Source organism: Passer montanus, unplaced genomic scaffold (assembly GCF_014805655.1).
Source record: "Passer montanus isolate IOZ18808 unplaced genomic scaffold, ASM1480565v1 scaffold18, whole genome shotgun sequence".
Lineage (NCBI taxonomy): Eukaryota > Metazoa > Chordata > Aves > Passeriformes > Passeridae > Passer > Passer montanus.
In genome coordinates, this window is record NW_024365381.1 from 12,330,937 (window position 1) to 12,356,237 (window position 25,301).

Below are 25,301 nucleotides of genomic sequence, written 5' to 3' on the forward strand. Positions count from 1 at the left end.
TTGGCTGGGCCCCAGCAACCCAGTAATGGCAATCACGTAGTTAACAGATGGGATGACTTTTGGCCATTTGTTTTATATTGTCCTTCACAATACTGACCAGCACTGTTGGTTTTACTTCTGTCCCGATTTCATGGCAGAAATCACAGATGCCCCAAATGGCACAGTGGAGCTGCTTCTTTCAAAAAGCAAGCAGGGGCGCGGCTTTCCTGCGTGTGCGGGGCTCCGAGCACGGCGTGGCACCTGCCGAAATTCCGAGGGCAGCCGCCGCTGGGGGCACCGCGGGGGATGGGGGTGCAGCAGCGGGACCCCGGCGGGAGGAGGCGGCCGGGCCGGGCCGGGCCGGGCCGGGCGGAGCGGGGCTGGGCCCGGCCACCTCCCGGCGGGGCGGGACAGGGCGGGACTAGGGAAATAGGGGCTGGTTTTGTGCGCAGGGCGGCAGGTGTAGTGATGAGGAGTGCAGCTCGGCGGGCTGGAGAGGGTGGCCCCGCACGGCAGCTCCGACAGCAGCCCGTTCTCAGGAGCATGGCAGCGGCCCCGCCGCGCCGCTCCCCGCGCTGAGCCCTGCCGAGTCCGCGGTGCCACCGGCAGTGCCATTGCCATGCCTCCCCAGGAGCTGCTGGATTACGCGCCCACCCTGCGGAGACACAGCCCGCCCCGGGGCAGCGGCCCGGAGCTGGGAATCAAGTGCGTGCTGGTGGGCGATGGCGCCGTGGGCAAGACCAGCCTGGTGGTCAGCTACACCACCAACGGGTACCCCGACGAGTACCAGCCCACCGCCCTCGACACCTTCTCCGGTAGGTGCCCGCCCGGGCTGCGCGGGGCGTGGGGGGCCGGGAGGTTCAGCCTGGAGCGGCGGCACCTCGGGAGCAGCGGGCTCCCGGCGCGGATGGAGGCGAGCGCTCCCGGCGCCACGGGCTGCGCCCGGGGGCTCTGCGGGCACAGAGCCCCAGGGGACTCCTGGCGCTCGGACCGAGTCCCTCCGACGTTTTGTGAGGTTCAGCAGGTGGAGGTCCTCCCTTCTGCAACCGTGTCGAGCTGATTTGCAAGTTCTATGAACTTGGGCACCTTCCTGGTTTTGTGGTGTTGTTATGACTACATAGAAGGGGGCTTAGTTGTTTTTTTTTTACTGTTTGTGGTGGTTTTAGCTTCAGAAATAGCCTACAGTGTAACGCTGTGATTTTAGTTTTAACTGATAGTCAGGAAGACCATCCTTTTCTCTCCATGTCTGGTGAAGTTAGCATTGAACAGAGGTTGTCAAAAAGTTGACGAGCTTTATAAGTCTGGCTAGAATTGCAAGCTGATGAGCTCTCATTTTGTAAATGCTATCTTTGTTCTTGTTCTACACTCCTCTTCCTTTGGGCTCCAATTTCTAATACAAACCCCAGGAGAATACAAAGCCCTTTGAAAGATTTCTTATCTTCATTTGATATGAAGAAACATAACACTACTTGACAATGTAGATTGGTAGATTAGAGATGTGCTCAAGTCAGACCAGGAATGAGACATCTAATGTGTCATAGTTTTAGGGGTGCTTACAGGGAGTGTTTTGTTTGAACGTCCCCCCTCAGTTGCTCACTCTGAGAGCTGTTGACTTACCTTGACCTTCTCCAAGCTATTCCACTGTCACTTGAAGGAACTGGACTGGGAACACGCTGCTGTTCATGGTCCAGAAGCCCTTTGTGAACAGATGTAAGGAATCATGAGTCCTCCAAGGGAAAGGTTACTGCTGTCTCTGCTCTATTTGCATTAATGTGTATGGATTAGACTAAGAGAGGCTTAACATTACTGTAGCTATTAGACTGCACATTTTTGGAAGGGCAAATCCATAATAAAATGGTCCAGAAAGGTGAAGGCAAGACAAGTGCACAGACTCCTTGATTAACAACAGGTATTCTGAAGATAGCTGCACATGGGTTTAGTTCCAGTCTGGATGTCCCAGTACTGAGTCTTCAGTCCTATGAACCTTCAGAGGTTCATAGGATTTGTAACTGATAGAAATCAAAAGCATTAAAAATGTTTTGTGAGTTTACTTTTTGCTTATTGGGAGGAAATGGAAGAACAGACAAGTTTCCCTTCCCACTCCTACTCTGACACTGGATAAGCCTGAAGAAAGTCCCTTCCTGGAGTCAAATATTATATTTCAGGATCCAGCTTGGAAATTTCAACCCAACTCCTTCCACTTTTGGGGAATACCTGCCATTGAAACAACCGGCAGAACTCAGCAGTGTAAATTCTAACCTTAATCCTGGTCATGGGACTGTGATGCCAATAACAAGATAGGAGAAGGTGTTGCATTAGCAGGGGGTTGACTCTGGGACAGTGACCCAGCCACACACAGATGTGGTCTGGCTGCTACCTCCTGCTGGGTGTCGCTGCCAGCTAGAGCAGTCTTGAGTGAAACGCGTACCTGGTGACCTTTCTCCACCAGGCTGTCCTGTTCTGCCAGCCCCGTCGCTATTGTACCATGATCCATCCTCATCCTGAGGGCGTGGACCTTGTGAGGGCGGTATTTGGAGGGCTGTTGCAGAGTTGCTAACGTAGCTCAAGCTAGCAGCAGATGGGATGAAACTTTGTGCTAACGCTGGAGCAGTAGGTAATATGCGTGGTGAGTTTCATCTGAAGATGGCCAGACATTTCAGAGATGCTAATTCCTTCTCTCAATGCACTTGTGAGACAGAGAAAACCAGGTACTAGAAAGTCAAATGCCTGCTGCCTTGAAGATCAAGTCAGGATCTAGCAGGTTCTTTGATCAGGAACAGGTTTCTCTTCCTCCTCTGGGGCAAAGATATGGTAACAACCCAACTGTTTCCCAGTCACACGGAAGCAATGACTTTCAGCTACGCCGTGAGGAGTGGCACTGTGGTGGATGCACCCACCCCTTCATTTTTCCTCCAGTCTTGGTCTCCCACCAAAATTCAGTTCTTTTTGTCTGTGTCCCCCTTTTTTTCCCCCAGACTGCTTTCAGTGAGGAGTGCTCTCCTTCAAAAACCTGTGTTAAACTCTCTTGTTTCTGTCACTTCTCACCTGACAAATTATTTCAAGAATCACAAAAGATTTATCCTGCCTCTGGCCTCTGGTTGGGAGATTTTTTTTGTTTGTTTGTGGGTTATGGGGGGCTTTTTGGTTTGGTTTCTTTTTTTTTTTTTTTTTTTTTTTTTTTTTTTTTTTTTTTTTTTTGTTTTTTTGACAAAAAGGACAATAAGGCCTCCTTCCTGCACACAGCAGTGGAGTTTTGCTAGTTCATGTCAAGTGCCAGCCATTGTCACCTTAGCCATGATGTCTGCCTCTATTCACCCAAGCAGAGCCCCATCCACCTACTTTCAAGTGATTTCCAGCTCCACAACCCCTTTTTCCCTCTCCTCAGTTCCTAGCCTAATCTCTGTGGTGTCTATGCACTTAAACATCTAACAGTTTCATTCCTGATTGCCATCAGAGGTCCTGCCAGCCCTCAGTCTGAGTCAGCTGATACCACATGAAGGCTTATTGTGATTAGGGAGTGAAATAGGAGCAAACCTTACATGTGTAACTCAGCAGTTTTTTGGTGTGTGGATGGTCTGAAAGGGATTTCACTCATCACTGTTTCTTTAATAGCTTCTTCATTACAAAGATGGGGTTTTCATTAGCTAGGACACTCAGGCAACATCTTTTTAAGGCCAAATTTCTGGTCTGGATGGCAAAAATCTCCAACAGCTTGTTTGATGGAGACTGAATTGAATTTGCTTGGCCAAGAAGATAAGAGCAAGTTGCTGAAGTTCTCTGGTTTTATCCTTATCTTTTTTCTTGGGTTGTGGAAGGAAAACGAGTGGCTCCCAGGGAACTGTTTGGCTAAGGGCTCTTTTTGTGTAGAGGTGCAGTTGTCCAGTAACGTGGAACTATTCTTTCAAAATTCCAGAGACAAGCACAAAACACCTGAAAGCTAACAAAACCAGGTCTGCTGCAGTTCTCTTAGTGTTTCCAGTGCAAGCTTCTACAGTCTTGGTGAGGTTTGGGAGAATGCTCAGCTAGGAGGAGATGTGAGTGACTTCAGTGAGTCTGTTCAGCAGGGTATGAAGCAAAATGCTCAGGAAAAGCCTGTATGAGTGTACCTGTGTGTGCTGGGCAGCTGCTTTGGACTCATCCTTACTCTCCTTCTGCTACAGTGCAGGTCCTCGTGGATGGAGCCCCAGTCCGAATTCAGCTGTGGGACACTGCTGGACAGGTAAGCTCTATCAAAGCAGCTGTCAACTCTGGTCCTGTGGGACAGGGATTGTTTTCAGGCTTTGAGGAAGGAGGTGTTTAACTGGGAAGAAAGGAAGTACAGTGGTCCAGCACCAGCCATTTGCTGGTATGGCAGTCACAGACAAGGGAATGACAGATGCCCTCAACTCTGAAACTTGTCTCTGAAACACGGCATGGCCACAAAGTCAGTACAATGCCCTGTCTCTGTTGTTATCCTAGCTAACTTGTAGAAAAGCTACTGCAGCATCATGCTGTTAGAAGAGCAGTCCAGTGAGGACTTTCTTTTTCCCCTCCCTTTTCTGCAGGAGGACTTTGACTGTTTGCGCTCTCTTTGTTACCCTGACACCGACGTCTTCCTTGTCTGCTTCAGCGTGGTAAACCCAAGCTCCTTCCAAAACATTACAGAGAAATGGATCCCTGAGATACGAACTCACAACCCGCGGGCGCCAGTGCTGCTCGTGGGGACACAGGCGGACTTGAGGGACGATGTCAATGTCCTCATCAGCCTGGATCGCTACCACGTGAAGCCTGTGCCCCGGCCTCAGGCAGAAGGTCTAGCTGACAAAATCCGGGCTGAAGCCTACCTGGAATGCTCAGCACTGACCCAGAAGAACCTTAAAGAAGTTTTTGACATGGCCATTGTCAGCGGTGTTGAGCACAAGGCACGTCAGGAAAAGAAGATGACTGCCAAAGGCATCAAGACTCTCTCTAAGTGCCGCTGGAAGAAATTCTTTTGCTTTGTCTGAAGGTGCTTTGAGGGAGGGGAAAAGAAACACCCAATGCCAGTATTGGCTCTGCCCCTTCTTGGAGTGACTGCTCCTGTGGCCCCAGCAAGGAGGGTATGATAAGCTGCTGGGCTTGGAAACCTGTCTCTTGCTGGGTACAGTATCAGATGCCAAGGAGACATGAACTAGATTTCCATTGTGCTGAGATGTGGAATGGTTCAGGCAGCTGTAACACCTGCTGGACACGTCTGGAGTGTTCCAGACTAATGGGAGCCTTTGGTACATCTAGACTCAGTACCCCAGAACAGGCAGGTTCCTTGCATTGTTCAAAATGACCAGTTTTCTGGTTGAAGCTCACACACTTTCAGAGTTCTGATGCAGCATAATATACATGAGGGACTTCTGAAATCAGCCTGTGTTTTTGCTGATTTACAGGCATGGCAGAGAGTAGGGCAGGAGCAGTTACATGCAACTGCAATGTAGTCAGGCATGGGGTGCAGAGTTTGTAACATGAGACTTGGATTCCCCCTCTGATTCCATTTGCCAAAATAGGTAGAATTCACTTGGTTGTGAAAAAGCAGCACTGTTTCTTAAAGGCCCTGTACTAGGAGTACTCTTGAGAAGTTATTTCCTAAATAAAGGCCATTAGCATGCTGAAGAGAAAATGCACTGGGAGCTACATTAATGTTTTGAGCAAAACATTCTCTGAGAGGACTCTCTAGTCTGCTGGGTGCAGGTGTTACAGTCCTATCCTAAGAGGTAGTTGTGGACTTGGAGACCAACTTTGAAAGGCCTTTTGTGTGTGTGGTGTTTCGAAAGAAAGAACAGGTGAGGAAGAGTGAGGTGTGGCTCTGTCTAGCAGAGAAAAAACTGTGTCAGCAAAGGGTTTATAACACTACCAAGGGGTCAAATGTGGATGGAGAGAGAAGGAAGAAAAGGAAGCAAATAGAAAGGAGAAAGATGGAATTAAGAAAGGTAGATGGAGAAGGAAAGAAGAATGAATGTTGTTAAATTAAAGTTGTGATTCTACTTAGTTGAGATGGTAATATGCAGGGTAACCTTTAGGGATGTGAAAATTTTGCTAGTGAGAAGGTTGTAGTGAGAGTTCCTCTTTATTAGTAAAATAATTCAGATTTACAGATCATTTCAGATCTACACAGAAGAATGGAATTTACCTTGTACTGTTCTTCCTAAGGCTGCAGAACAGGAACAGAGGACTCAGGGCTTCTTTCTGTTATGCTTCCCTTTTTTAGAAGTCACAGCTTGATCTGCTGAAATAAAAAGCAAAGGAAATCCATTAAGTTTATGCTGAAGAAAATAATTCCTTAAGTTTCACTCCCTTCCCCTCTCACCTGTTTCTCGGGGAATTAATACCTCAGACAGCCTATTCACATTTTCTTTTATTTTATTACAGAACTTGCAGCAATTTCTAAATCTTCTTTTGCAGAGACATTTCATTTTCGTTTATGTAGCAGAGAGCATGACAGGTCTGTCAAGTGATGCTTTTGATACTCAGGGGATTCTCTGCATCTGGCCACAGCCCATTGCTTTGAGGACACTCTGGAGTAATGTGACAGAAAGAGAAATAGCTGTGGATGGTTTGCCCTAGACCAAAAGCAAGCAGAGGTGAGCTAGTGAGCCTGTAGCAAGGCAAATGTGACTAATGCAGTCTGGCTCCAAACAAATGCTTCCCAACAGCTCTCACAGCCGGCTGGTTTTGTAGTGCAGCTTATGTAGTTCCCAGGATGTGAGAACAAGACTGCTGTCTCCCTGGGAAGTATTGCAGGATGAAAGAGGTGAAGTGTTCCTGGGAAGGAAAATGGTCCACAGCCTTGGAGCTGCTTCTAGGGTAAGGCTCAGAGGCCTGAAAAGGATGGTGCAGCAAAATGAGCTGAATGTTGAAAGGACTCCTCCAACTGAAATGCCATTTGAGTCCAGTGAGGAGTCCTAAGAGATGGTGAGCACAGAGACAGTAACTAGGAGTGATCTGTCTGACACAGGTCTAGGTAGGACACCTGACAAAGCTCTCACTCAGCAATGCATCCCAGTGTGCATATCCTACCTGTGCAGGCACCTTTGCTGTATCTCCAGTTCAGTTTGTCTGTTGGGTCTTCACACATTTCTTTAGCCTGTGAGACCAAGGGCTGTGGTGTGACCTGCCAAAGAGCATGCCACATCCCTGTGGAGCAGGTCCACAGGTGGAAAGAACACCAGCCTCCTTCCTGCCAAGGACAGCAAGGGTTCTCCTGCAGTAGCTTGGTATGAAACAGGGGTTATTTCATTCTGGAAAAGAAATTGTACTGAGAGCTACTTTCATTCTATGTGATTGTGTCTAAAATTTGTTCAATTTGTTCAAATAAATTTTTTTAATGTCCACAACTTGTGTTTGTAATTTCATCAGTGCAGATTAAGTTGGGCTAATGGAGAGAGAGTTACTCCATTTTACTGACAAAAAGCATAACAGGGAAATAGCCCCACTTCTCACTGCATGTCCTAACCCTCACTAGCAATGGTAAAAATCCCCTCATAGCTAAAACTTTCCAGGTTCCTCCTGTTACCTCAGTTAATCTTTCAATAAGATTAATCACTCAATATGGAGGCTGCTGAGGGGGATGGAGTAGCAAACATCCAGGGCTTTCAATGCCTCTCCCCAGAAGCCACTCTCCAGGGACCAGTCAGGAAGCTCTCCCAGCACTCACTGAGCCAAGCCCATATAGGACTTGCATTTGGAGCCTTAATGACAGCATGCTGCTCTGTCATTAGGGTAATTTTGGACCAGCTTCACTTAACTTACCATGGCAATTAAATACTGCTCAAGTGCTGAAAAATTTTGCTTGTGCCACATAGGATGCAAAGGCTCCATCCAATACAGCTCACAGGACTAACCCTTTTAGCCCTGTCTTCAGTATTACAGATAGGTCAGAGATCCTGCCTGTCCAGATGTGGGGCCCCATAGCTGCTCCAGAGTCAGAGGGCTGAAAAGTGAGGGAAGAGTGTGGTGGTTCAGCAGAGAACTAGGAAAGAAAATGGACAAAAAAAGAGAGTAGCAGAGGTAATGGGCAAACTCAGAAAGTAGAAGGGAATGGGAAATGACTACCAATAAAACATGATTTGGGAATCTGTGTTTTGGGTGAGGTGGTTGTTGGGGTTTTTAGGACTTTTTTGAGTTTTTTGTGGGGGAGGGGCATGGTTGTTTACCAAGTCAGCAACCACATTCTCCTTCTACAGACCCACTGTTTACTAGGTGTAAAGTAACCTATGGGAGTATTTGGAGCTGGCTCCCAGCTTTGTAACTTCCTGGCACTAAATCTTACAGAAGCACCTGTGAATGGAAATAGCAGCAAAGTGTGAATTAACTTTACAGGGAGTGAGTCATTCCACTGAGCCATATCCTGTCATATGCACAATAAGCACTCTAAAACTCCCTGAGACCCGTGAACAAAGCTGAACTCCTGGGTGTGGGGAGGTGAATCTATCTCATTAAATGGAGTTTCCTACCAGAGCCACCTGAGGTGTCTGTAAACCTTGCTCTCATCCTCTTACGGTGCAGTACTGGATCTGTGCTACTACCTGGCTTTGGTAGAGTCTGGGCTTGTTTCTGCCTTGCAGTGCTGCTTGACCAACCTGTATTTTCAGATGCTGCCGAGAGCACAGGGGAGTTCCTGGGAGACTGTTGCTAACACAAACCACCCCACCAGGCTGGGTGAAGCCAGCCCAGTCCATTGCTAGGCCAGCACAATTCCTCACGAGTGCTGCTTAGTTTCTTCCAAAAAGGATCCTTATGATTAGTTGATCTGACTTGTTCCATAGCAGAAAGCTCAGCATCAAATGCTAAAAGCACCGACATTCCTACAGGGTAGAAACTCTCTAGCACCTTCTTCCTTGCTCAGGGCTCTGACTTGGATCCTGGGTAGCAGACTGCTGCATATCCTTGCATCCAACAGAGTAACTAATGAGGAAGACTGTCCTTCTGGTACTGGAGAATGCTGGGTGAGACCCAGCGTAGGTAACAGTACAGGTACACGCCATGTTTTGTAAATCCACACAAAGCCAGTGTGCTTGCTGCCACTCTCAGTTGCCATTGCCAAAGGATATCAGCAACAGGAGAGACACAGTATGGAAAGGACCCTTTAGTTTCCTTTTTCTGTAGGTATCACACCCTAAATAGGCTTAGCTGTGCCAAAAAGGTTTCCAGCTAGTAACACTTTCCTCAGTTTCCACTGAACCCTGACTGGGAATTAAACCCCAAAATAATACCAAGTTCCATCTGACTCAGCACATTGTCCTTTCAGCATCAAAAGGGCAAGTCTGAAAGTCCTTCTGGAGATCTTTATGCCCTGTAGGTTACATCCTATTTATTTTGAAGGGGCAAGGCTGAACTATTACCAGGTCAGGAGCTGACATGAGCCCAGCAGGAGGAACCCTGCTGAAATGCAATCACCTCGGAATGGCATCCTCCCCCCATTTCCTGAGAAGGTGCGATTACATTAACAACCTTATCACTTTCTTAACACTCCCCAATTTAATCCTCAGGTGCTAATTGGCTTTTTCTTCAGATTGTTCCAAGTTTAAAGTTATTTATCAATTAGGCTCAGCTTGGAACCAGGGTCTAATTTGACTTTTCTAAGCTGTACTGGCATATAGGTAACCTGCTTCAACTTTGCTCTTAATGCATTCCTGCCCCTAATTAGGGCTAGATTGGTCCTTTCCCATGGTCCTTTCTGCAGTCTCTCAAAGAGCAGCGTGGGAACACCACAAGAGCAGAAGGGAGCAGAGGCACTGCTCAAACAGATGCTGTCACCACGAGCCATGTTTGTCGTCTCACAGCCTGTGTGCTTACTGAGCTGCTGCTCTTCCATTCTGTTGAGAGTCCTTTTTGCCCAGGATGCTGCCCTTGGCCGTGTGGTCTGCTTGTACATCTTGAGTCTGCTTTACATCATTGCCTCTTTTTGACCATGCTTAATCACTCTGTAGTGAGTGGGAGATAAAGCATTTTTCTAAAGAAACCACTTGAATTTTACAATATGTCTCTAAGACTGTCCTTCCTGTAGTGGAGAATGCTGATTGAGACCCAGCAATGGGTCTGCTTCCAGAAAAGGAATCAAAGAGCTGGCCCAGCTGGCACCTGGGCCTCCTGGAAGCTGCTTACTCATGCCTCTGCAGAGTCCAGCCCTGGGCTCCCCATTCCCACCGTATAAATACAGCATTGTACTTGCAAAGACCTATTGCACAAGAGGGCAGGGTATGTCTCAACTTATCCCTGAGACAGGTTCCCTCTGCTGCAGTCCCACGTGATCCTTGTTCCCAGGGTGACACCATGCCCTTTCCAGTTCCCAGACTGAGCTGCTCGGCATCCAAACTTGCAGGACTTGTTCTAGAGGAGCAGGAGGAGATGTGGGTCCCATCCTCCTCCTCCAACCCCTTATCCCCAGCACTACCCCTAGGGCAGTGTTGTGAACTGAAATACTCTGGTTTCTGCTGCTATGGAGGAACATCAGGTGCAAAGAAATTTGGCTGTGGGACAAGTTTCACCACGAGTCACTGAGCCAGGCTTTTCTTTCCCATGAGATAATCTTGGGCGGGGCAGACAATCTCTTAAAATTAAAATACAATGAAAATACACGGGCTTCCCAGGGTCTAGGGTAAAGCTCTCTTTCCTTGTTTTCTCAGAAAGTGAGCCAGGCACTCCTGAAACCTTCCCCAGGCTTTCAGCACAGAAGGAAGCACAGCAGTGGCAGCCTCAGAGCCAGGCCTGGCGCCTGCTGCTCCCCAGCTGGTAACAGGAGCCCCCCCATGGGCTCTGCTGGTGGTGAGGGTGGAAGAGCTCGACCTCCTGTGGAAGAGAGCACAGTTTAGCAAATCAACCACAGACAGCAAAGCCCCCTTCCTGTGGCTGCGCTGCCAATCATCATGCTGGTGGCACGGTGGAATTTCCTGGTGGAGACAGCCCTGGTGATTCCCAAGCAGTTACCTACACATGAACGGTGCTGCTGCTGGTGCCATCACAAATGTTAAACTCTGTGGGGAGCTCAGGGCACTCAAGCCATGGGCTTGTCCCTTCCTCCACCATCCTCACAAGCATCTCACCCTGCCACCGAGCTTAACTCTCTGCGTCTCCAGGTAAACACCTGGTTACATTGCTCAGTGGCAGCAGGGACTCAGGGATCCAGCTGGAATCTGCCAAGGATCTATCTGGGATCTCCCTTGGAAGGTGGGTGAATACCTCAGCCCTAACACTGGAGATCCTTTCTCATCCAAAAGGGAAAGTCAGCATCACGTGCTGAAGGAGAGCTCATCGTGGGAGGATTTAGTTTTCCCGTCAGAGGCTGCATCCCTGCAGGGCTGGATGGGAGAGAGGCTGGGAAAATGCAGCCCAAGCAGCGCCCATGGGTTGGGATGCATCGCAGAGCGCTCGCTGCTCTCCTGCAGGGAGCCCTTTGCCGGGCCGCGCTGCCGGGGAGCGGCGGTGCTGGGGCCGCGGGTGCCCGCGTGGCCGGAGCCGCTGGCATGGCTCTCCGCAGCGCGGAGGCTGGAGGGGCACCCAGCTACGGGCAGAGCTTCAGAAAGAGCGCATTCATCTTCCCTGCCAGCGAGGCAGGGAGCGCCCGGGGCAGACTGATGACGCACAGCACACCTGAGATCATTTTCATGGGAATAGACCCGTGAGAGACTGAGAGAGGAAGAGTCAGGGAAACTCTCCCAGCACTTCAGTCAGTGTCAGCATTCACAGGGCAGATTTCACAAGATAAACAAAAGCCTTTAATAACCGCAGTGGAGGGAGACTTTGAAACCCTGTGAAACCTCTGCCAGGAAAGGAGAGCAGCAGGCTTCTTGAGGAGTGCCAATGCCACCGGCCAGCCAGAGGCTTGGCAGGCACAGAGAAAAAAAGGCTTGCAAAACCCAAACCATAAAGATCCAAGTGTGGGTACCAAGGCTGTACTCCCAGCTGTGAATAGTTGTACACATGGTGCTATACATAGCACAGAAGAATTTTCATTCCACTTGCTAAGGGGTTTTAATAACATAGAGCAGATGAAAGATGTCAGCCACCCTGGAATATTATCTGGGCAGCAGTGTTTAATTTGAAGGGAGGGTAGGAGAGGATATCTAATGTTGTGATATCTTCTGCAGAATGATTTTTTTTTTCTTGTAAGCCAAATAGATTTGTAGAGTAATAAGTTATTAGCATCTAACAGTAAAGTCTTACATGTACAAAACCCCTGTCAAAGGATGCTGAACCTGAAATACAGGGACTCTGAGCTAATAAATAAAATACAACCATACTCTGGGAGAAAGAGGACTTCCTGCAGTGCCTGCCTGCCTTGTGAGTACCAGTAATGGCAGTGTCCTAGCTTTACATGCACTGCACTTATTCACTATCTCCAAACATCTCTTTTTGGATAATAAAGATACTGCATTAGGTGTTGAGAGAGAAGGTGAGTCTAAATATAATTTAGGTCATCAAAAACCTGGAAATGCTATCCCAGGTTTTAACATAATTTCCCTGAGCAGGTTTGGGTGAATGGCTTTCCTTTTCCATTTGCAAAATGGAGTTCCTTCCCCTCCATGGGGTATGATAAACATTCATGGATGGTACACACAGGGTGCCATAGGAGGGGAAGGGTTATTGCCAGGAACATCACAATGCTTCTTTTCATGGTCCTCAAAATGGGATAAAAGTCCTGAAATATGTCCATTATTGCCTTCTGTGAGTTTCCAGAGAGAACTGGAAAATCAAACCCTCTTGGTTATACCTCCAGCTCTGAGAGCAAATATCTCCAAACTTTAGTGCTGCTGAAGGAAACATTAGTCATATGGTCTGCAAAGTTAGGAGATTATTAAAAGGAAGCTCTGTGCCTATTGCTACTTAATAGTGCATGTGCCACCTTGGTGATGTGGTGGGAGAGGAGGAAGACTGAAATGTGATGTCTTCACACAGCTATCAAGTCCCCAGATAAAATAAAGAGATGGGCCCAGGAGCAGAATACGGGACATTCATGTCAGTTCTGCTTCTTTCATGTGATGCCTGTAGCACAGGCAGCACTATCTGAGCATAGCCACAGCCCATGTGGATGAGAGGACACCACATAGCAGTCTGGGAACCCAGGAGCAGCAGGAACTTTTCCAGAACAAGAGTCTGAACTAGCTTTAATTATGGGTGTAGAAACAGCATCCCATTCTGAGTCTATCATTTTTAGGAGGGGCAGAGGAGGAAGAGGCATTCTGAATACTGAGACACCTCTGCAGACTTTAGTAGACAAGAGCAGCTGATGAGCAGCACAGGCTTCCAAGAAGGGCAAGGTCTCTGGGTAAGCAGCTGGTGGCGCGGGCAGTCATGTCTGAACCCACACTGAATCCGTGCTGCTGTCATGACACTCAATGTGGCTGGACGAAGGGAGCTCACCACCACCAGGCTCTCACCATGCTCCTGACTGAGGTGCAAACAGATGCATGAAAGGGGCATGAAAGCCTCCTGTTGCCACTTGCTGTCAGGCATGGCTTGGACCATTCCACTCTCCCTCTTCCAGAGGTGAGACCAGAGTGGGGCTGCTGAGCACCTGGGATGTTCATCGAGAGGAAACAACACACTCTGGGGTACAGCCTTCTTCCTGTCTCATCCACATAAATAGCCAGTAAAGATGTAGTTTTTCTTCTGCTAAATATCAGTACTGACTTCACTGATGCTGCCCTTCCATGTTTTATTGGCATCCACTGGAAATCTCTGGCTACATCTGTTGTCTAAATAATTACAGCCTCTGAGCAAGAAAGGGTGAGGGGGCAGCACAAGCATTTAAATGCTACAAATGGGTCTCCACAGCAATCCTGGGTTGCTCTTCCCTAAACTCCTTTCTATACATCAAGGATCACAAAAGAGTAGGAAGAGACCGAGTCCTGTTCTCAACCCTCTATTCTGGAGCATGGCTTTATTGGTAATTAAAAACTACATCTCAGCTTAATTTTCTTCCCACACTTGGCTGTACTCTATCTTACCTCCATCTCAAAGAGGCATGTCAGTCCTTTCATATCCTCATTGGAGTTCACAGAAGTTTGCCTGCATTAATCAGAGGCAATTACCTTTGCCTCTTTGGGCAGGGATATCAGACCTGAGCCCAGGGTGACTCACTGCAAGATCGCTTCCCCCTGCAATGTTCTTCCAGACATCTCCTTTGACTGGAGACCTCAGCTGTTGCCTTTGGTCATTCTGCTCTTGGGAAACTCTCCTGGCAGGGAGCAAGCACCAACTACTACGCAGCCTCCTGTACTCTGCATACCTGTATTTTCATCTCACACAGTGTGACTGATAAAAGGGTTACAGGCTGGTACTGGCCAGGAATTATCTAACCAACATTTTCACATTTTGATCAAGTATTTTTTTCCCAATAGATTTGTGTGTGGAACAGTCCCATTTTGGTGACAACCTATTGCAATGCAATCCAGGGCTGCTGGATCACAGGCTTGTTCTCAGCAGTGAGTCCTTAGGAATCCTGGGAAAAACCCAACCACACTGACCATTCCTGATTTGGTCATCTTTGGGATTCTTGCCTTCCTGCTGAAAAGAAACAAGCTGCACCTTCAGCCTTTGCAGCTCTGATACCATCAGAGCCCCGGCTGGAAGGATATCTCTTTCAAGATCCCTTGTGTCTGTGGGAAAAGAGATCTCTCAGAGGTGAACACACCATGCTGCTTCTTTCATTTATGAGAGAAAGAATTCATGGTTTCCTAGAGGGGAAGTTTTCTGTCCTACAGAAATCCTGGGGTTCAGTGTAGCTCATAACAAAAATCTGCATTGGAATATTTGCCAGAAATATTCCAAAGCAGTATGAATATATGCCCCAGAGAAGAAATCTAGTTCCAGCAAGCTGCAGCACTTGGAAGAAAAGTGAAAATTAGTATTATGCACAATATGAAGTAGGTACTATGTTATTATTAGTAACTAATTCATGTTTTTGTTATTCAGCTCAGCCTGCTAACACCCACTCCTGGATGCTGGCTGTAGGCATCCTTACCACTGAAATCCTTGTCAACCTCACAGAAACCCTGGCTGAATAAAAACTCAGGTGACCCTGGCCTACCAGCCTGCCTGTACCTCCAGAGATCCAAGCAAGCATTTGCAGGAGAGCAAAAGAAGCCTGGTGGTTTAAAATTGCACTTCCATCATGACTTCCAGCACAACCTCTCTGGCTGGTCAGGAAGCAGAGCATTTCACATCACACCTGCCACGCTATGAAATGAGGTTGGAAAAGTACGAGTGTTAGGAGCCTGCTGGGATAACTCTGTGAGGACCACTGCCCTTTTATTTCTTCCCTTGCCCTCCAAGCATTCCATCATCTAGGACAGAATTCTGCTCTTCTGCAATAACAAGGATGCACTTTCTGTAGCTCTGGGTGCTGTGCAAATATACTGCTTTGCTGTTCTGGGATCAAGAAGGAAAAATGAGCAGGAAGAAAAGCAACTGAGTGAAAACAAAGCACATCCCAGTAAAGAGATGAAAGACTGTAAGGGGTAATCTAGTTTTCTGTACAAGGCTCAGAGTTCTGAGAAACCCAGGGAACTGGAAAAAGGCCTGCCTTTCATAAAGGCTGGAAAGCACCTTGGAGGGACTCACTCCATATGTGAGGTGCTGCACAGAGTCCTGCCTCAGCACTGCTGAGTGAGCATGACATGAGTGCTTTACACAAATCATTCCCCTGCAAAGTAAATACTGTTCTGGGTAGAAGGAAGCTGCCCAGTCATAATATGCATGGCTGATTGCAGAGTTGCACAAGAAGAAGCTGGTTCTGACGTAGGTGAGAGCAGCTCTGAGAGCACCCTGGGATGGCAGGGTCTGGCTGGGCAGCAGCCCACATCCCACAGTTTCCCAGATGATGCTGAACACAGACTTAATTTCAAAGGCAGAACCTCAACTCAGTGAGCAAAGAGGAAAAATGGACATAAGGGAAAAATGTAAATGTCTTCTGCATGCTACTTAATGACATGCACAGATGTGCTCCACTGCTGGCAGTGAAGGCAAAACAAATGAGCTGTCAGCTCCATCCCAGACACTGCTGGTGACAGGGAAATCCTTTGATAATAGGGACAGATTTACAATCAAAAGAATATTTTTTTGCTTGGCACTTCCCTTTTTACTAAGACCTTTTTTTCATCTCCTTAGTTAGCAGGTACATCCCTGGCTTCTGTTCTTAAAAGTTGGACAACAGCCTCCTCACCAGCAGGAATTACCTCTGTGCTGTGAACAGGACAGGGACATGAAGAGCAGGCTTCTCTGACAGGGCAAGCCTTTCCTTCACAGCAAAACACCGTGGTGCATAACAGGCTACAAGACTGTTTTGGTGCCCATTGTTCCTTTGCATAAAAGCCTTTGAACCAGAGTCAGTAATTATGGGAGCTGCACCGTGCTCAGCTCCTCAGCTGCTGATATGTTTATCAGCAGAGCATCAATCTGACTTGCTTCCTGGAGGTTTAGATGGCATGGGGTCATGCTTGCATCAGCTAATAAACTCCTCAGAGATGGGTTGTTCTCTTTCTTCTGTATCTGTGAAGAAGAGAGCATCAACGGAGTTCCCAACCCTAATTTAAATAGCTGCCTCAATTCAGCAATGACAACCTGCAAGGCTTTAAGGCTTGGGGACTGGAGGGGCATTGCAAAACTCTTCCTGAGAGTTTGGGGAGGTTGAAAACAGATGGGCTTTTAAACTAAATGAACAAACAGGTCTTGCTATGTTAAAATATATTTTGTCATGAAAACATGGAGATTTGCTTTCCTCTCACACTGTCTAAACTTTGGCCAAGTATGTCTGGCAAACAAGTGACTTAGAAAGTCACTGGCCATGGCAGAATCCTCTTGGATACTAACCCTTGCCTGAGAGGAACAGGGATGCTGGGACAGCAGGGTAGTCCCTCTAATTTGTCCTAGAGGGGACCAGCAGTCTTAGTTTCTTTAGACACCCCAAGAATTTCTAAAATCTCTCTTATTTTGTGAGACTCACTGCTAATCCTGTGCAGCCAGGAGGTCCAATGCTCTAACCATTACACACTGCAGTTTGGGATGAACTGCAAGGAGAAGTTGAGACACAGACCCTGGATAACCTCGTCATGAGATTCTCAGCTTGCTCATGCTAGGGGTAGAAAAGATTTTTAAACAAAAGAGCAATTTTGGACAAAAATGAAGTGGGTGTGAGCTGGACAAAATTCAAGACAGGTTAGAAAGTAGATTTTTTTTTCATCAGAGCCTGGAGGTTCTGGAGAGTTTAGCAGATGGAACACTGTAAGGACAACCCCTTCCCTTGGACACCGAATATGTCTTGTTTGTGAAAACGACTAGATGACAACTTGTCTAAAAGAGAAGGTAAGTGTACATGAGTCAGGAGGCCCTTTCCAGCCCTGCACTCAAAAGCAGTTTCAAAGAACTGCCATGCCTCACAATTACCATCAGGCTGGGCTGGCTCCTGAGCTTTGCCCAGCTCCACAACACTCATCTCTATAAGAAATTTGGACCATACCATGTGCAATGTGTATTATTCCACTCTAATTGCAGCACAAACAAGCATTGACTTGGTTAGGAACCAAGCATGGTTTGTCTCAGTGCTTTCAGTGGCCACTTTTAAGATGCACCATGCATCATCTTTTCCCTCGTAACAGTGTTCTTAGTAAGCAGCCCAGGCTTCTGATCATCACTTTTTTTTTCCAGGGAAATCTGGGCAGAGAGCTGATTTCATGACTGTTCAGCTGGGACAAGGACTCTGCCCCCACACAGATTTGGACTCACAAAAATCTACCCAAAAAACCAGAAGCAAAACATCTCAGCAGACAGCCCCAAACCCATGTCACATAAGCAGCAGTCTGGTCACAAGGAGGTGGCTAGTCAAGCTCTGAACATTTTAAGGAAGAGTTTTGTCTTCTGCTCTTAGAAGATGAAAGGCACTCTGGAGAGGACAGTTTGATTAATATTTGCTGAAAAGCACTATTAAGCTGGATAAGAGAACAGACAGGTCATTTTTATCTTCACACAGTTGGTGGATGTCATCCACAGATTGTAGCTGGAGTGTGGGTCCAATGTGGATATACTGGGGTGAACATGAATTTCACTGTTTATTCAACTGAAGCTGGCTTTCTTTGAATCAGAGGCTTTTTTTTTTTTTTTTTTTTTTACAGACAGGTGTATTTTCAATCATTAGGGTTCCCATGGAGCTTTGTGCAAAGTTTGCAAGTGTCCCAGCCAGACAGCTATTGCAGTGCTTTGCACAGTGCCAAAAATCCCCTTAGTGGTTCAAACTGGGAAAAATTATTATCACTTCCTTTTCTGACACCCTTACATCTGTTGCAGAAAGTTTACCATGTCCAGGACCATACAGAGAGACATGGGGCTGCTGCAACTGGAGAAAGATGCTATCTTCTGCCTGATGCTGTGCTATTTAGATTGTGCCACATGATCTGGCAGTTCCAGACATCTTGCAATGCATATCAGAAGTCTCTGGGGGAAAAAACAGAAAGACAGGTAAGGAGGGTGTGCTGGGAGTCAAACAAAGGTAGAGTTTATGGGAAAGTGAACAGGAGAGGGGCAAAGCAGCAATAGGAAGTTAAGACTTTGAACAAGCCCAGTCATGCCTCAGGTACTGGTTCTACCTGTCTGCTGCCTGACCACAGCCCAGTCTGCCCAGTGACTGCAGTGGGAACTGGGGTGCTGAGCAGCACTGAGCATGGGGCTTGTTTGCTGGTCGTGTTCCTGTGGAGGAACAGCAGACAGGTGGAAGTGGCCAAGACACGCTGCAATGAGCATGCCAGTCAGCTGGCAGCCCTTGCCACAGGTTCTTGTGTAGGAACCAGAAATGGCTGGAGAGGAAACACTGATCCACGTGTGGCATCTCCATGGCAGGACTTGGGAAGCGAGTGGATGGTGACAGAGGAGGTTTCAGTGATCTCTGCAGCACACCTCAAGGTGCATCTGCTTGCTGAAAGGGATGGCAGAGGAGGCCCTGGCTACAGGACCAGGTAGATTCACAAATCATTGCACATGATCCTCTCTCTACAGAAGAGAAATCATCCCCCTTATCCAGAATATTTGCCTTTCTCCTACCCTACAAAGTATGATCTTTGTATGGTCTGACCAAGCTCTGAACTTTGTAAGAGGCAGCACTCAAAGCAAACGGATGGGCACACAAGCCCCTCTCCATTTTGAAACAGAAACAGCATACTCCAAAGCCAATTACAAACTGAGATTAACTGTTCTGGATTTCGTTAATTACATATCAATTAGACCATCTCAGAAGGAAGGCTCATTAGGAGCTATGAAGTAGAAAGGGCATTAGGAGGACAGAGTCAGGAAAGCCAGTTATCTTCTAGGGAAGGACAAGCATCCTGTGCTCTCTGCCATCCTCATTTCCTCAGTTTCCTCTTAAGGTTTGGAGACAACCACTATGAATTTCTGCTTTGCTTCTGCTGAAGACAGCAAGTAAAGGAAGGCTGAAGTGCCCAATCTGCAGGTTTTTTTGAGACTTGTGATCAACTCAGCCACAAAAGCTTCAGGAGGAACCTTCCTGAGTACAGGAAAGGGAGCAGGGACAAAGGGCTTGGTTCCCTCCAGCCTAGAAACCTGCCGAGCTCTTCAGCACTACTGAAAAAAAAAAAAACAAAAAGGCTTTTCTCCTGACCTGCTGATGGTCACACACATAACCCTGCCAGGAAATATTTGGCCTGCTGTCTCAGGTGACTTATGCAAAATAAGTGGCCGCTTTTCTCCCGAAGACAGGTTCTACTTGACAGGGCATTCCTGGGCATTTGTAGCCTGCTCCTGCTGCTGCAGAAATCCAGGCTCAAGGGAGAAGCTTTTGCAGCTTCATATGCGGGTTTCACCACCACTGTTTCCTGGTTCTTCCCTCATGGTTTCCTTGGAAAAGACAGTCACAAGAGTTTCCAGCCCACAGCTAGTTAATCACACACAATTAACATAAACCTGAATGTAGTGGGAAAAAAAAAAAAAAAAAAAGCCGGGAAAGCCCCCTTTTCTCAGCAGCTGGATGAGGCAATTTGCAGAAAGCCCGGAGGCATGGGGGAAGCAGGAGCCTTTCTTGAGGTTGCTGCGGGTCCATGTGAAAGGGCAGATGAGGGCAGTTTAGGGCAGCACTCGGGCTCCCTCAGCTTCAGCACTGCGGGCCAAAGCAGGACAGCAGGGAAACTGCCTGCCCAAACACCAGCCGTGCTACAAATGGTGTAGGGGAAAGCTCTCTGAACCATGGGGAGAGCCAAGAGCAACATGACTTGCAGGACAACAGTCAGAACCTGGATGCAGTTTCCGAGAGCCTCAGTCCAGCACTGTAGAGCCAGAGCATGTGGGGCTAGAGGGGATGTCAGGACTGACTGGTACAGTTTGACATTTGTGGATAGCTTCCCTCAGAGGTGCTCTCCAAGCCATGCTCTTCTGCCAGCGCTGGTGCTCAGCTGGTGCCCTGGGGTGTTGGTCCAAGGAGCTGTATTAGCAGAAAACAGATCCCTGAAAAGTGAATTGCTTTTTCCCAGGATGTTTTAGGGCCAGCAGTGCTCATGTGAGAAAAGCTAAATGAGTGTAGAACTACTCCTTCAGTAAGGGCTAGCTGTAGGACAGACTGAGTTGTAATGCTGAGCTGCTCCTTTGGGCTCAATTTTCACCATCAGCTCTGCAGGCTGCTGCTCACCCAGGGGTCCTACCCTGCCCTGCACCCTTGCCTGGAGGCTCCCACCACACAGAGGGCCAGGACAGCCCAGCAGAAAGCTCACCCAGCAGAGAGACAGAATGTCCCTCCAGCCTGTCCCACCAAATGGACCTGCCTGGCACTTGGCAATATGAAGACCATTGCCCATCTGAAGGAGCAGTGCTCACCTCCAGTGCACAGAGACAAACATGTTCTGGAAGAAGCTGCAGTGGATTGTGAAACACCAGCTGTGAGGTACAGCATGTCAGATCTTAGATTGAATCCAGGGCCTTGTGGAGAAAGAGGAGCCTAATGGTGAAAAAATACTGATGAAAACAAATAGCTATTTTCTTGGGACTTGGACGTCCTTCTGGACCTCACCCACTTGCCCCAGGGTTTGCCAACAGTGGGAGTTCCCCCAGTACACAACGCTTTAATATTTAAATTGCAGTGTCTGGTACATTGACTATTTCCAAGTAGAGCCCTCCAGATGCTTACTCATTTAGTGATGGCCAGGTATTTGCATGGGTTTTACAGCCTTGAATATTTAAGGAGGTAATGTGATGGGAATGCAAGAGAAAAGAGAGAAGATAAAGCCTCCCTGGCTGAGAATGTGCATATACAAGGGGATGGGAAGAATGGCATTGGGCACACACACACTGTGCCAGCTCTTCCCTTTACTTGAGAGGCTGTGCTCTGCACAGATTCTGTCTCTGGCCAGTCTCTTAGTTGCTGAATGGGGGGCATAAATGGAAGGAGGATGGAAATTGCATGGCTGAGCAGCAGAGGAGTGGTGGATGGATCAGCTAGCTGAAGACATGGCAAGCAAGAGGTGATTCCTGGGGAAATTAATTTTCCATTTAAGTCATATTAGCCCAGGCTTTGGGGTAAAGGGGAGAAGAGCTCCCCCATCCCAAAATACTATGAGGAGAGGGAAAGGAAAACCTGTTGACAGGGTGTAATTCTACAGCATAAGCAGGGATAGTTTCTAAATATGAGAGAGAACCAGTTCAGACTGGTTTAACAGAAACTCCATGCACCAAAAACCTCTAGCGAGGACATTAGAATAGGAGCGTTGCATCCTTGCCGGCAGCTCCTGTCTGCTCGCCTGCAGAGCTGCATGGTCCATGCAATGACCCCACAGCTCCCTAGAGCTGCTGAGCCACCCCAAGTGTGTCACAAATGCCCCATCATCCTCTAATGTAGATTTGCAGGGAAGGGTTGTGTGGCAACGTTTGGGAGACAGAGCTACCAGCTTCCAAATTTGATGACAGTCTAGTAAAAGGACTGTTTCGGCTTGCTTTCATTTTAATGAAGGTTCTACTGCCTGAAGTCCTCTGATTACTGGGGAAAAGTCTCTTATTTCTTTCAAAATGTAGTGTGTAAGTTGGGACAGCAGTAGAAATCAGCAAAAGAAATCTGGGAAACTGATCCAAACAGGTAAAGAAAGAGAAGCACCCACATGGGTTTTGTTTTAAGTCATACTGGTAAGTTTTTGGGGTTGGACTGGTGACCCCAGTATCTGGGGCTTCCTCTGTGTAACCCATACAAAACCAAAGGGAAGTAAACTCAGGGCACAGCATACCCACAAAAGGTGTGGGAGACCCTAAGTCAATCCTCTGTTCTTCTGAAGGTTTTACCACCTCTTCCTGTCTTGCAGACAGGTAGATATGATGCTTTGAGACCTGGGGGAGTATGGTAGCATAACATTAGACCATGATATAGATGGGGACGAAGGGAACAGGGCCTCACAACTTATGGAGCTCACAGAGGCTCACATCTCACACCTCAGCACCAACTCAGGCAGTGCACCATGTCCCTGCTGCTTTGACAGTGCAGTGTCCGAGGCAGCACCAAGAGGGATATTAAGATATTGCTGCCCCCTCTTGTGGACATCTCAAAAGGAGCTGGCAAACCACCCTGGGCAGCTGCTCTGGCTGAACACCCCATACTGAATAAAAAATGCAGCAGTGCAGCCCGGAGCCCATGGCAGAGGCAGAAGTCTTGGGGCCCCTGGGGATGCAGCTGAGGAAGGGAAGGGCTCCCACAATGCCTACATGAGAGGGACATTATAGTTTCATTTAAAGAAGAGTTTCTGGCTGGGGGAGTCCCAGCAGCTCAAATTTCTGGACCAATGTTTTGCTTCAACTGCTCAGAAATATTTTTTAACAATCCTGAAGCAGTCGTCATGTGGGTCAGGTGTGTCAGGGCAGAGAACAAAGACACAGGCTCTTTGTATGCGCTGAGACTTGTGGAAAAATTCCCTTCCTATCCGAGCGCCTGGCTGGCTCCAGCAGCGCTCCTCTTCCTCTGCATCTCTCATCAGTTGCTCACTGTCATTTTGTGTATCCTCTCATGTAGGTTGGCTCTGGGCAACCTGGAGAAGATGGTAATTAAACATTGGGTGGCCTCTGCAAAACCTTCTAAAGCTGTTACAGGAACTGATGGTTAGTTTCAAAACTCCTGACACAGCTGGAGATGAGAACATCTTGGCGAGGCAACTATTGAATAAGGGCCACACAAACTCTGTCACACCTCCTGTGTGACACCACCTTGCCAGGAAACACTTACTGGTCAGCCAGGTTTCCTTGCAGAAAGGTTCCTCCATGCCCTCTTAGGTGCTGCAGAAGAGATTACAGCTGCTAGAATTTCTAGAGGTGACTCTATTTCTCTGTGACTACAAGCTATTACAATAATATGCAGTTCTTTGCTTGATAACCAAGGGACAGTATTTACAATTCTCTCTCCATGAGTCCAAGGAGGAAAAGAAAAAAAAAAAGATGTCTGGGAAGTTTTCACAGGCTATTTCTCACACAGGTGCTATTTTAGTGAGCAAGGTTTGCTTACCACGTAGTGGACTAGACTTCAAATCTGCATGTCTGCCATTTAGGAGCTCAAAGCACGCTGCAGTAGGAGCAAGTCTGGTCATTCCTAATGCTTGAAGTAAGGTGGGTAAAAATGAGATTCACGATCTGCCTTTACATTATCCAGTGCTTGCACCAAACTGTTCCTTCTTTCACCCAGCTTTAGAGCTCTTCTTTTTAACCAGAATGAACAGTTTGGTCTCAAAACAAAAATAATTTCTTCCTTAGGCATTAAAGTAGCCCTGAGGGCTAAAGCAACTTATCAGAAAGTTTTACCCCACTGTGGCTTTTGTGTGTGGAACAGTGCTCTGGCCTGCCACTATGGAGCCATCCCTTGTTGTACCAGGGCAGCTGCTGCAATGGTTTGCAGAGCCATTGTGCCCTGGGGAAGCCACAGACACACGATGTTTAGCTGTGAGCTAATGCTTCCAGGCCAGTAAGCCACTCAAACCCTGTGAGGTCCCCTCCAGCCTGCTGGGATAATCTCAGCCAAAAGCTCAGGCAAATCCTCCTTCCTGACAGTCAAAGCAAGGTGACTAAACAGCTTTGCTGGTCAGGAAGGGCAGAGTTCCACGGTTATCCTTCTGCAGAGGTGTGCACCACCAACAGGCAGATTGGACAATGTGAAGGAGCAGTAGTTTCCCCTCAGTGAGGCAGCAGCTCCTGGGACCTGCCAGGAGCCTGGCTCCTCAAGGATTGCAAAGAACCCTTTGGAAAACACTGATCTCGGTGGGGAAGGCATTGTCTGCATTCACTGCAAGGACAAGGGGCAGGTCCAGAGCTTCCTGCCCTGAACCAGCCAGCAGCTTCACACAGCTGCCTGTTCCTGGCAGGTGGGGAACATGGAGGATGTGCTCCCTGTCCGACACAGCCAGTGCAATGGGGCAGCTCAGCTGTCACCAAACACTGCTCTTGCTTGGGCAGTAAGGCAGTGAGGCAGCCTCCCCTCACTGCTGGCCCCTGAGGAGTGGGATTCTCATTTTGCAAAGTTTCAAATTCTGGGTTCTTGGTCCTGTCTGAAAATTTCCAAGAGCTAAGATTTCCTGGGAAGCAGGAGCCCTTGTGTCGGGTGGGGGCAGGGGCTGAAGGCAGGTGGGACTTGGGGGTGCAGGCCCAGGAGCCGCACGGGGCAGGGCTCAGGCCGGACCCGCAGCCTCCAACAAGGCTGTGTCCAACACCAGGGGCCACAAAGGCGTACTGTAAGAGAAAGAGACTGCAAAGCACGTACCCAGCTCTCTCTGGAGACTGTCACGAGAAGCAGTCGTGGTTTCAGGTGGCGCTCCCAGGCCAGGGGTTACCGCCGGGAGGGAGCGGTGACCCCGTAGGCCAAGCTCAGCAAAGCCGCTCCCGGAGCAGCGCTTCAGGGCACAGGAGGGAAAATGTCTGCACTCTACACCTGTAAGTAGCTGGAGAGGGCATGTTGGGAGGGCTGGTGTAGTGTGTGGTCATGACAGAGCAAAGCCCACAGCCCAGAGCAGAGTGTGGGGAGAAAGCGTTCCTGCTGCAAGCAGCGCTCGGAGCCCAGCCAGGGTGGCCAGGTCAGTGGTGCAGGGCAGGTCCACCTCGTTGCTGTACAAACCCACTCCCATTTAGCTGACTTTACATCGCAGTTCTTGAGTGATCACCAGCCTGAAGACACTGTTAGAGCAACTCCTGTTTAAAGAATAGTGTCTGCTTTTGGTTTCAGACCCAAAGCCCAAACCAGTCTGACCAGCTGGAACCCAGTTTCAGGTTACACCCTGCCTTGCTCTCTGGGTGACTTAGTGGGTAATAATCTTTCTCCCAGAACACCTCATGCAGTAGTTTCCTCTTTATGTACCCACATATGT

At 48.1% G+C, this 25,301-nt stretch overlaps 1 protein-coding gene across 1 annotated transcript; it reads left to right on the forward strand.

Moving 5' to 3' along the window:
• Positions 1–391: 391 nt before the first annotated feature.
• On the forward strand, positions 392–7,317 carry RHOV (ras homolog family member V). The gene is made up of 3 exons (XM_039705550.1): positions 392–794; positions 4,140–4,198; positions 4,524–7,317. The coding sequence occupies exons 1-3, from the start codon at positions 599–601 to the stop codon at positions 4,962–4,964; spliced, it is 696 nt and encodes a 231-aa protein (XP_039561484.1). The 5' UTR covers positions 392–598; the 3' UTR covers positions 4,965–7,317.
• Positions 7,318–25,301: the final 17,984 nt, after the last annotated feature.

Coding starts and splice junctions, on each gene's coding strand:
- RHOV (XM_039705550.1), top strand. CDS start 599: ATGCCTCCCCAGGAGCTGCTGGATTACGCGCCCACCCTGCGGAGACAC. Junction 795..4,139: donor CGCCCTCGACACCTTCTCCG/GTAGGTGCCCGC, acceptor CTTCTGCTACAG/TGCAGGTCCTCGTGGATGGA. Junction 4,199..4,523: donor TGTGGGACACTGCTGGACAG/GTAAGCTCTATC, acceptor CCTTTTCTGCAG/GAGGACTTTGACTGTTTGCG.